This window comes from Arachis hypogaea, chromosome 13 (assembly GCF_003086295.3).
Source record: "Arachis hypogaea cultivar Tifrunner chromosome 13, arahy.Tifrunner.gnm2.J5K5, whole genome shotgun sequence".
In the NCBI taxonomy this organism is placed as follows: domain Eukaryota; kingdom Viridiplantae; phylum Streptophyta; class Magnoliopsida; order Fabales; family Fabaceae; genus Arachis; species Arachis hypogaea.
In genome coordinates, this window is record NC_092048.1 from 38,721,161 (window position 1) to 38,734,292 (window position 13,132).

Below are 13,132 nucleotides of genomic sequence, written 5' to 3' on the forward strand. Positions count from 1 at the left end.
TTAAAAAATAAAAATATACTTTTTATAATTTCAATTATTGATTTCATTGAGAAGATTAAATTAAATTAAAAAAAATACTAACAAATTTTAATAAAAAAATACTAAATTTTAATACATAAATTTAAGTTTTTTCTTTAAAAAAAATTGTCAAAAGGTGTTAAAAAATATTAATTTTGCATAATATAAATTTATGTTACTTTAAGTAACATAAATTTAAGTTTTTATGAAATTTTTAGTATTCGTTGTTTATATATATTTTTTTAATCATCTTTATTGATGCATATGTTTTATAGAATTTTTTTTGTCATTTTTTTATTTGGCTTTTGTATAAATTTTAATTATTTATTTATAATTTTAATTATTAATTCTATTAAAAAAACAAAATTAAATAAAAAAAGAATACTAACAAATTATAATAAAAAGAGTACTAAATTTTAATACATAAATTTAAATTTTTTTTTTAAATATCAAAGGATGTTAAAAAATATAATTTTGCATAATATAAATTTATGTGTTTTTGAGTAAGATAAATTTAAGTTTTATAAAATTTTTAATATTTGTTATTCATGTAATTTTTTTAATAATTTTTATTGATACATATTTTTTATAGAATTTTTTCATTATGTTTTAATATATAAATTATAAAAGTATGCATCGATAAAAATTATTTAAAAAAAATTACATGAGCAATCTATAAAAAATATGCATCAATAAAATTATTAAAAAAATTACATAAATAATAAATACTAAAAATTTTATAAAAACTTAAATTTATGTTACTCAAAAATACATAAATTTATATTATGCAAAATTATATTTTTTAACACTTTTAGACTTTTTAAAAAAAAAAATTTAAATTTATGTATTAAAATTTAGTACTCTTTTTATTATAATTTGTTAGTATTCTTTTTTTATTTAATTTAATTTTTTTAATAAAATTAATAATTAAAATTATAAAAAAATAATTAAAATTTATACAAAGTCAAATAAAAACAATGACAAAAAGAATTCTATAAAAGTTATGCATAAAAAAATATTAAAAAAAAATTATATGAACAACGAATACTAAAAATTTTATAAAAACTTAAATTTATGTTACTCAAAACAACATAAATTTATATTATTCAAAATTATATTTTTAACATCTTTTTGATATTTTTTAAAAAAAATTAAATTTATATATTAAAATTTAGTATTCTTTTTATTATAATTTGTTAGTATTCCTTTTTTTTAATTTAATTTAATCTTATTAATAAAATTAATAATTGAAATTATAAAAAGTATATTTTTATTTTTTAAGTTAAAATTTAAATAGATATAATTTAAATTAAAATATTATAAATAAAAATACCCTATTATACATAAATCGTGACAGGCTTGAGAGGATTTACTTTAACACGTTAATCGTGCGAAGCCTTTGTGTTTTAGCTCAAAATGATGTGAATCTTTGTAGGGTAGGATGATTTATGCGTTACCTATAACCCTGTGTGCCCTTCAACGATTTACTCCTTATTCTCCTAGGTCATTCATGCATAAATTGTTCCTGGGTGGCATGGTTAACATATTATATAATCCTCATGCCCCTGGAACGATTTATATAATAATAGAAAGAGGATATTTACGTTTCAAAATTTGATTTAGGAAAATCCAGTCATTTTGGTATTAGTTTATTTTATTTAAGTAAAAAACCCTATAAACTAATGTGTGTTATTCAATGATATTTGATTGGTGTTGTATATTACTCTGCTATGGGACTGCTTCAACTTTTTGAAAGAAACAAAACGTCTTTAACTTTTTGTGGGAGGGTGACTTTTTTTTTTTTTAAATAAACAAAGCAAAACGGAAATGACGGATTGTATAAATTTTTTTTTTGATATTTTGCATGAAGAAAACGTCAGCGACGAATTGTATGAATTTTTTTTAATTTTATTATAGGCAAAACGTCACTAACGTTTTGCTTGAAGATATATTTTTAAATTATTTTCTGGTCAAAACGTCGTTGACGTATTACTTAAAAAGTAAAAACGTTAGTGACGTTTTGTGAAAACATTAGTGACGTTTTGTGCTGGGGAATAAAAAAATATAAAAGTAACTATAAAAGAAGTTTTGGATTGTGTTAAAACGTAAAAATAGAGTATGAGACTAAAATTTAAGTGAAGTAATGAGAACTTTGTTCTACAAAATGTTCTTAGTTTGAGAGAGTGAAAAAAATTCGTGAGTGAGTGTGATAAATGTATAAAATGGAGGGTTATATTAGTTTAAAAATATATTACAATGGTCAGATTTTATCTCACACACATGAAGGTGTGAGTTTTTTATGTGAGAATCCATGTGTTATTGTTGTTCCTCTTTCAATAACATATGAAGGACTTAAGAGTATACTTTCTCAAAGTATAGATTATCAAGTGCAAAAAAGAGTCATAAATATTCTGTATAGGCAGCCTGTGCTAGTATTTGGTGGTTTCGGCCAATTTCAAATAATGCATGTGACTGATGAAGCTAGTATGCAAAGAATGTTTTTTACCTATCATCAAACTAGAGCACAGGCTTCACTTATCGAGTTGTATGTTGAGTTCGAAGAAATCGATAATGTTGACTTTCCAGAACCCAACATAGACTGGGTGGGTTATAATACTGAAAGCGATGAAGAGTTTGAAGGTAATTATGAAGTTGTTGGTCCAACTGAAAATGTAGAGGAAGATGAGATAATGGTTGAAAGAGATGTGGCTGATGTTGCAAATGCACTAACCGGACAACATCCATATGGAGAGCCATCTTTTATGCATGCTTTGAATCTTGATGCCATGCATGCACCAGAATTTTCTGAATACGTCAATACAGGTAATTTTGTTGTTGTTGTTGTTGTTATTCACTTTTTTAATATTAGTAATATTATTATTTGTTTTGCTTTTATGTTAGTATTATTTTTATTTTTTAAATTGTTATTAATATTTATTGTTGTCATTATTATTATTAATAAAGAATATTATTTAGATTTATTTTTGTTTTATTATTGGTGTAGCCCCAGTTATTGTAGCTGCCGGTGAATTCGCCGTTGGAATGGAGTTTAACTCTAGAGAGGTTGTTATTCCATCAGTTAAAGAGTATACCATTCGAAGAGGAGTTGATTACAGGGTATATGAATCAGAACCAACAACATTCTATGCTAAATGCGTACAGTACGGAACAAGTTGTGATTGGCTTATCAGAGTTAGTCTTATGAAAAGACAGTATTGTTGGGTGATAAGGAGGTACAATGGTAGTCACACGTGCACCAGAAGTACCATATCTCAGGATCATGCTAAACTGGACTCTGATACAATTGCAGAAGCGATAAAGCCATTAGTTGAAGCTGACCCGTCCATAAAGGTGAAGTCTATCATTGCTGAAGTGCAGTCGAAGTTCAACTACACGATAAGTTATCGCAAAGCATGGTTGGCCAAGCAAAAGGCAATGGAGAAAATATTTGGTGGGTGCAAATCTTCATATGAAGCTTTTCCCACATGGTTTGAAGCAATGGTTGCAAAAGAACCATCAGCAGCTGTTGAGTATGAAATTGCATATGGTATCGAGGGGATGAGTTAGTTGAAGATCTCCGAATTCTGACACGAGTCTTCTGGGCTTTCTACCCATGCATTAAAGCATTCAGAAGTTGCAAGCCAGTGGTTCAGATTGACAACACACATTTGTATGGGAAGTATAAAGGAGCTCTTTTAGTTACAGTATCACAAGATGGCAATGGAAATATCGTGCCTCTTGCATTTGCCATAGTCAAAGGTGAGACTGCCGATGCCTGGAACTTTTTTCTTAGCCATTTGTGAACACATGTAGTTAATCGGGATGGTGTTGCCCTTATCTCTGATCGACACGAGTCAATCATCTCAGCTGTGGGTCGTAGTAATGGAGCATGGGAATATCCGAGAGCTATTCACATGTTTTGCATCCGACATATAGCATCCAACTTTTTGAGGAGTTTCAAGGCACCACTCTTGCAAAGTCTAATTGTCAACATTGGCTATTCTAGAATAATGCGTGAATTCGATACGCGTTACCAGAGATTATGTGAGCGGGGGGAGGCTTACAAGCAGTGGTTAGACCGGATCCCTCGACAGCAGTATGCCTTGGCATATGTGGTGGACATCGTTGGGGCCATATGACAACTAACTTAGTGGAGTGCATTAATGGAGTATTGAAAGGGGCACGCAATCTTCCGATCACAACCTTTGTTAAGACAACTTTTTACAGGCTAAATGCATTGTTCATAAGGAAGAGAGCTGAGGCTGAGGCTCGTATAAGTGTAGGACAACTATTCTCTGAATATGCAACTCAGAAAATTCTGTCAAATCAGCACTCAGCGGGGAACATACAAGTTAACTTATTTGATAGGCAGAACGAGGTCTTTGAAGTGCGCGAGATGGCAAGTGGGTTAGAGTTTGCAGTAGACTTGCGCCTTCAGCGTTGTGATTGTGGTGAGTTTCAGGTGGATCGAATTCCATGTCGCCATGTATTTGCCTGCTGTGCAAACCAGCGCCTGGATTGGAAATAGTATGTGCACGAGGTTTATACGATGGGTGAGATCCAAAAGGTATACAAGACCCGATTCAGGCCAGTAGGAAACCCAACAACATGGTCTGTTCATGAAGGACCAAGACTCGTACCCAATCCCCAACTCAAGCGAGTGGCCAAAAGTCGTTATAAGAAAACTCGCTTCTTGAATGAGATGGATATTCGTGATCTACGTGGTCCTAGGCATTGTAGGCTTTGTGGCGGTGAGGGTCATAGCCGAAGCAGATGCCTGCGCCGTGGTGAAACCAGTTCTAGTGGATCGGCTCTAAATTCGTAGTCTGTGGCCTTAGTTGTTTCCAACAACTTATTTAGTTTGATATTTTATGAGTGAAAAATTGATGGTTTAGAATTTTACAAATAAAATTCTCGTTGCAAGTATAGTTTCTAAACCAACAAATAATCCTCTCATGCAAAAAATTGTTTGTCACAAGTACAAACCCCAATAAAAATAACCGAGGTATTCAAACCTCGGGTCGTCTCTCAAAGGAATTGCAGGGAAGTGTTCTTGTTGATGACAAGTCATCTTAGCCTAGTTTCACTAGTCTTTTTCTTTTGTTTTCAATTGATTTTATGCACTTTCTTGAGCCATAAGTAAGCCAATTGGGTAGAATTTCATATTTCCTTTGATTCAATCAACCATGGATGAATTAATGCAATTTCATGAGATTTTGTGGTATAATTGTCATATATTATGAAAGAATAACAAACTCATAATTTTGAGCATAGCTTTGATGTGTTTGGTTGATTGATAATAGGTGAAAAGAGCTTCGAAGAAGGTTGAAGAAAGAAGAAAGGGCAAGGAGCAAGAGAGAACAAAAAGCTTGAGCAAAAGCTTGCCTCAAACTTTAGCTCAAGCTTTTGGAAAAGTTGAAATCACCCAGGATGGAGCAAAAGCTTGCGCCAACATTTGCCTAAAACTTTTTGGCAAACGTTGGCGCCACACACCAACACCCTGGAGGAGAAAAGCTTGCGCCAACGTTTGCCTCAAACTTTTTGGCAAACGTTGGCGCCACACATGCATACCCTGGAGGAGAAAAGCTTGCGCCAACGTTTGCCTCAAGCTTTTTGGCAAACGTTGGCGCCACACATGCACACAAGGGGATCCACGTTTGGCTAAAAGTTTGACCTCAAACTTTAGCTCAAACGTGGATATCAGCAAAAGGGGGTGGCTGATATAAAAAGCTTGAGCAAAAGTATGCCTCAAACTTTGACTCAAGCTTTTGTGCTTTATGTCCCGATTCACAATGGGTTTCTCTCTAACTCCAAGTGCAATCAACAGAGGCTTTTATCAACCCAATTCCATCAAGAGCAAAGGCCCAATTCAAGGCTTGAAGACCATTTGAAGAAAGTGTATAAATAGCTTAGGATTTAAGTTTTCCGAGAGCTTTTCTTTAGCATTGGGAAAAACACTTACAGAGAGAGCTCACCTTTACATTTCTTGGCATTGTTGTTTTAATTCAAGGGAATTTGGGAGGAGAATTGATCTCTCTTCTTCCTTGTTCTTGCTTGAGCACTCTTTACTTTTATTGCTTCGGATCTTGGGTGAAGAATTGAAGAACTTCTGTTTCAATCTCACCTTGAGATCTTGTTAAATTTTCTGCATAATTGAATTCCAATTTCTGTTAATTGCTTTTTCTTCTACTCTTTCTGCAATTTACATTTCTTTATTTCCTTTGCAATTGTTCTTGCTGGATCTAGGAAGGCAGTGAGATCTAGACTCAGCTATCTAGTCTCTTGAGTCCTGAGATCTACAGTTTTAAATTTCAATTTCCTTATTTCATTGCTACACCAAGCTTTTTCTCATTTCCGTTTTAGATCCAGTTTAATTCAAGTCATCTTCTACTTTTCTGTTTATTGCATTTTAATTTTCCTTGTTTAATTTCTGCAAATCCAATTCCCAATTCCCTTTATAGTTCAAGCAATTTATATTTCTTGCATTTTAAGATTCTGCAATTTATATTACTTGCACTTTAAGATTCAGCCTCTTTAATTCCTCTGCACTTTAAATTCTTGCCAATTGTCCCTCTCCCTTTTAATTTCATGCAATTTAGCTTCTGTTGAATACAAACCACTCAAATCAACTCTTGATTCGCTAGACTAAGTCATCCACTAAACTAAAATTGCTCAATCCTTCAATCCCTGTGGGATCGACCTCACTCCCATGAGTTTTATTACTTGATGCGACCCGGTGCACTTGCCGGTTAGTTTCGTGTTGGATCGTTTTCCACACATCAAGTTTTTGGCGCCGTTGCCGGGGATTGAAATAGATTGACAATAATTAAGTGAAGTGGAGATCTAGATCTAGCGTTTTTATTTTCCGTTTCTCTAACTTTGGACTAACCCACTAACTGTTTGAATTTTTGCTTGAGCTAACTACAATTTCATCATGGATTGAAGTATTGCTATCCTTCTGGTTTTGTATGATTTTTCGGTCTTGTTTGCATGTCAGAGACAAGGAGAGCTATACCAACCTTTTGTGAACAAGACGAAAGAACCCTCAGGAGATTAAGAAGAGCTGAAAGAGGGAAAAACATTGTTGAAGAAGAGGATTCGGAAGAAGAAGAATTCCAAGATATGGAGGAACATACAACAATTCCAACTAATCCACAAGGAGGAGCAGCTAATAACAACAACAATCCACCACAGAGAAGAGTCTTGGCTTCCTACACATTTGCAAATCCTAGACATTGTGGGAGTAGCATTCATACCCCAAATGTTAATGCAAATAACTTTGAACTAAAGCCACAACTCATCACATTAGTTCAAAATAATTGCTCCTATGGAGGAGGACCACTTGAAGATCCAAATCAACACTTGTCCACTTTCTTGAGGATTTGTAACACTGTTAAAACCAATGGAGTGCATCCTGACAGCTATAAGCTACTTCTATTTCCATTCTCTCTCAGAGACAAAGCCACCCAATGGTTGGAATCTTTCCCAAGAGACAGCATTGACAATTGGGATGATCTAGTGAGCGAATTCCTTGCCAAATTTTACCCACCTCAAAGGGTTATCAGATTGAAGACTGAAGTACAAACATTCACCCAAATGGAGGTTGAACCATTATATGAGGCATGGGAAAGGTACAAGGCTCTGATCAGGAAGTGTCCCCCTGGAATGTTCAATGAGTGGGATAGATTGCAGAATTTCTATGAAGGCTTGACATTGAAATCTCAAGAGGCCTTGGATCATTCAGCTGGAGGCTCTTTGCAACTCATGAAAACTGCAGAAGAAGCTCAAAATCTCATTGATATGGTAGCTAACAACCAGTATTTCTTCGCTCACCAAAGGCAACACCAACCATCACAGAGGAAGGGAGTGATGGAGTTGGAAGGAGTGGACTCAATCCTAGCTCAAAACAAATTGATGCAGCAGCAGATTCAACAACAATTTGAGCAAATGGCCAAGAGGATTGATAACCTCCAAGTTGCAGCAGTAAGCACCAATCAACCATCAACCACATGGGGAACAAATGAAGAAACTCAAGAGGAGCAACAGCAGGAGCAAGTCCAGTACATGCACAACCAAAATTCTGGGTCAAATGAAGTCTATGGTGATACTTACAACCCTTCATGGAAGAACCATCCAAACCTGAGGTGGGGAGATAACCATAACCAAAACCAACAACCATGGCAAAGAAATTCAAATCAAAACACTTCAAGAAACAACCAAAACAACAACCAGCAGCAAACCACCCAAAACCCTTACAGAAAACCCCAAAACAACCACCCCAACTCCAACCATTATCCATCCAATAACCAACCCACAAACCAAAATACTTACCACCAACCCTCAACACCCCATAACCAGCCAATTTCACAGGACTCTCAGAGAATCACTAACCTGGAAACCTTGATAGACAAAATGTGGAAACACCAAGAAATGACAACCAAAAATCAAGAAGCCTCCATAAAGAATATGGAGAGGCAAATTGGCCAGCTCTCTAAACTCCTGGCAACAGAGAGACCATCAAGTTCCCTGCCAAGTGACACAATTTCAAATCCTAAGGAAGAATGCAAGGCAATACAGTTAAGAAGTGGGAGAACATTGATGAGCAACAATAACACTACAAGGAAGCAAGTGGAGAACAGCAAAAGGCCAATAAAGGGAGAAAAGCCAACACACGCAGAGGAAGCCAATGGTGATAATGCAATGGCAAGCAAGCAAACTTCAAAGCAAACTCAAAAAAAGGAGGAACAATCAAAAATTCCAAAAAAGGGGAATGAAGCAATTGAAGAGCCAACCAAGAATCAAAAGCAACAAGCAGAGAAGAACTTTGTACCTCCACTGCCATATCCCCAGAGATTCAACAAGGAGGCTAAGGATCAACACTTTCATAAGTTCCTTGAGACTTTCAAGAAGTTGGAGATAAATATTCCCTTAGCTGAGGCACTGGAGCAAATGCCCCTATATGCCAAGTTCATGAAGGAGCTAATCAACAAGAAGAGAAGTTGGCAAGAAAAGGAAACTATCATGCTCACTGAAGAATGTAGCGCTGTGATCCAGATGGGTATCCCACCAAAGCTCAACGACCCAGGGAGTTTTGTAGTCTCATGCACCATAGGCAAGATAACATTGGAAAATGCCTTATGTGATCTAGGTGTCAGCATCAACTTGATGCCTCTATCATTGATGAGAAAGCTTGCCATAGAAGAAATCAAACCTACCAGGATGTCACTAGTAATGACCGATAGATCAATCAAGACACCTAATGGAATTGTGGAGAATTTACTAGTGAAGGTTGGAAAGTTTATCTTCCCCACAGACTTCGTAATCTTAGACACAGAAGGGGAAGGAAATAACTCAATCATCTTGGGGAGACCATTTCTAGCCATAGCAAGAACTACTATTGATATGGAGAAGGGAGAAATGACCTTCAGGGTGCATAATGAACAAATGGTAATCAATGTCTTCAAATCAATGCAACACCCCTCAGAGCAAGAGAACTACATGAATGTGGATATGATAGAAGGGCTGGTAGAAGAAATGTTTGAAGATAACTATTTGGAGCATTAGAAAGAACAAGGAGAGGAAGTGGTAGAAATATTCATTGAAGACAAGAAAGAGGATAAACCAAAACAGGAGTTGAAACCTCTCCCTCCTCACCTCAAATACGTTTTTCTTGGGGAAGTAGAGGCATTACCAGTGATCATAAATTCCTCCTTGAACATGGATGAGGAAGCAAGGTTGATTGAAGTATTAAAAGCTCACAAAACAGCCTTGGGGTGGACAATTGAGGACATCAAAGGCATCAGCCCTGCTATTTGTATGCATAAAATTTTATTGGAGGAAGAATCAAAACCTGTGGTTCAACCTCAAAGAAGACTCAACCCAACCATGAAAGAGGTGGTTCAAAAAGAAGTGATGAAGCTATGGAATGCTGGGATAATTTTTCCAATCTCAGACAGCTCTTGGGTGAGTCCGGTTCAAATTGTGCCAAAAAAGGGAGGAATGACAGTCATCACCAATGAGAAGAATGAGTTGATCCCCACTAGGACAGTGACTGGGTGGAGAATGTGCATAGACTACAGGAGATTGAATGATGCAACAAGAAAAGATCATTTTCCTCTGCCTTTCATTGATCAAATGTTGGAAAGACTAGCAGGCCATGCTTATTACTGCTTCCTGGATGGGTATTCTGGTTACAATCAAATAGTAGTGGACCCCAAGGATCAAGAGAAGACCTCCTTCACATGCCCATTTGGAGTTTTTGCCTATAGGAGGATGCCCTTTGGGTTGTGCAACGCCCCAGCCACTTTTCAAAGGTGTATGCTTTCCATCTTTTCTGATATGGTGGAAAAATTCTTAGAAGTCTTCATGGATGATTTTTCTGTTTTTGGCAATTCATTTAACACTTGCTTGCATAACTTAACTCTTGTTTTGAAAAGATGCCAAGAAACTAATTTGGTGTTGAATTGGGAAAAGTGCCATTTCATGGTTCCGGAAGGAATAGTTCTTGGGCATAAAGTGTCATGTAGAGGTATAGAAGTTGATAAAGCTAAAATAGAAGTTATTGAAAAACTCCCTATACCTGTTAATGTGAAAGCAGTAAGAAGTTTTCTTGGGCATGCTGGCTTCTACAGAAGGTTCATCAAAGACTTTTCAAAAATAGCAAAACCGTTGAGCAATTTACTAATGAATGATATCCCCTTCATTTTTGATGACAACTGTAAACATGCCTTTGAAACTCTCAAGAGAAAGCTCATTACAGCACCAATCATCACACCCCCTGATTGGAATTTACCTTTTGAACTTATGTGTGATGCAAGCAACCTTGCTATTGGTGCTGTACTTGGGCAAAAAAAGGACAAATTACATCATGTCATATATTATGCTAGCAAAGTGTTGAATGAAACACAGAAAAATTATACCACTACTGAAAAAGAACTTTTAGCAATTGTATATGCATTTGATAAGTTTAGACAATACTTGATCGGTTCAAAAGTTATAGTATACACTGACCATTCTGCTCTCAAGTATTTAATGTCTAAATATGATTCAAAGCCAAGGCTTATTAGGTGGGTGTTGCTGCTACAAGAATTTGATATTGAAGTGAGGGATAGGAAGGGAAGTGAAAATCAAGTAGCAGATCATCTATCAAGAGTACCACAAGAAGCTAAGCAAGATAAACCACAGCAAGTAAATGAGAACTTCCCTGATGAACACCTCTTCCAAGTTCAACAAACACCTTGGTTTGCTGACATAGCAAACTACAAGGTAGGAAGGAAGATACCTCAAGAATTTTCCAAGCAACAAATGAAGAAATTACTCAATGAAGCAAGGAAGTTCTTGTGGGATGAACCTTTTCTATTCAAGAGATGCTCTGATGGAATGATTAGGAGGTGTGTCCCTGAAAGTGAAATGAAGGACATACTATGGCATTGCCATGGCTCAGCATATGGTGGACACTTTGGACCAGAGAGAACAGCTGCAAAGGTATTACAGAGTGGGTTTTATTGGCCAACTATCTTCAAGGATGCCAGAGAGTTTGTTCACCAATGCAATGAATGTCAAAGAACTAGAGGATTGACAAAAAGAAATGAGATGCCTCAAAATTTCATCCTGGAAGTGGAGCTATTTGACTTATGGGGCATTGATTTCATGGGACCCTTTCCCCCTTCCTACTCTTTTAGATATATCTTGGTGGCAGTAGAGTACGTCTCAAAGTGGGTGGAAGCCATAGCCACAACCACCTGTGATGCACAGATTGTCCTCCAATTCCTTAAAAAGCATATTTTCACAAGATATGGAGTGCCCAAGGGTCTTGTTAGTGATGGTGGTGGTCACTTTTACAACAAACAGATGGAGAAACTCCTTCACAAATATGGAGTAATCCATAAAGTAGCCACACCTTACCACCCTCAAACTAATGGCCAATCTGAACTAGCAAATAGGGAATTAAAGAAGATCCTAGAGAAAACAGTGGGAAGCACAAGAAAAGATTGGGCTAGGAAGCTAGAAGATGCATTATGGGCATATAGGACAGCTTTCAAAACTCCCATTGGCAAGTCACCCTTTCAGCTATTGTATGGCAAATCCTGCCACCTCCCTGTAGAGCTTGAACACAGAGCTTTTTGGGCCACTAAACTCCTCAATCTTGATTCCCAAGCTGCAGGAGAGAAAAGGTTGTTACAACAAAATGAGTTGGATGAATTCAGGCTAGAAGCCTATGAGAGTGCTAAGATATACAAGGAAAGAGCTAAGAGGTGGCATGATTAAAAAATCACAAAGAAGGAGTTCAAGCCAGGACAGCAAATGCTCTTGTATAACTCAAGGCTTAAGATCTTCCCTGGCAAACTTAAGTCTAAGTGGAATGGCCCATATTTGGTGACAAAGGTTTTTCCTTATGGGAGTATTGAATTGCTAGATGAAGCAACAAAGAGTCAATTCACAGCAAATGGTCACAGAGCAAAGATGTACTTGGGAGGACAATGGGATAAGGAAAAAGAGGTTCAGAGCCTACAGCCTTCTTGAAAAGAATTGAAGGATGTCAAGCTAGTGACATTAAAAGAGCGCTTGTTGGGAGGCAACCCAACCAGAGGTAGTTTTCTTTTCATAGCCTTTTCAATAAAAATGTTGAATAATTGGTATGCATTGCAAGGAGCTATGTTTGGTGTTACACACCAAAACAATTTAAAGGAGAACGAAGGATTATAAGTTTGGTGTTCTACCAAAACATCATTTAAAAACACATTCTCACTTCTTGCACAATACTAGCTCCAAGCAATCAAACAGATTATTCAATTACTTAATTGCTCTCTAGTTTTAACTTCATAACCTTTAGCAAGAACATAAGATTGTACATATAGTTACCCTGTTGCATCAGAGGAAGTGGCAAGGAACTAAGTTTGGTGTTCCCGCACCAAATTAAATCCAAAAGCCGCACTCAATTCATGCATACTAACCAGTCACCTAAGGGCTTGAGAAGCAAGCAACTTTTGAGAATTGTGCAGGGAACTAACCACTAATTGAAGACATTATGCACCATGACTCAAAAAGGGACCAACAGAAATAAGGACAAAAGAACTGCAAACCAATAGGTTGTATCTATACTTAACTTCAGCTG

At 36.1% G+C, this 13,132-nt stretch overlaps 1 protein-coding gene across 1 annotated transcript; it reads left to right on the forward strand.

Moving 5' to 3' along the window:
• Positions 1 to 2,480: 2,480 nt before the first annotated feature.
• Positions 2,481 to 4,546, forward strand: LOC112733662 (uncharacterized). The gene is made up of 5 exons (XM_025782698.1): positions 2,481 to 2,841; positions 3,023 to 3,565; positions 3,643 to 3,777; positions 3,832 to 4,090; positions 4,246 to 4,546. Exons 1-5 carry the CDS (start codon positions 2,481 to 2,483, stop codon positions 4,544 to 4,546), a joined length of 1,599 nt encoding a protein of 532 aa, XP_025638483.1.
• Positions 4,547 to 13,132: the final 8,586 nt, after the last annotated feature.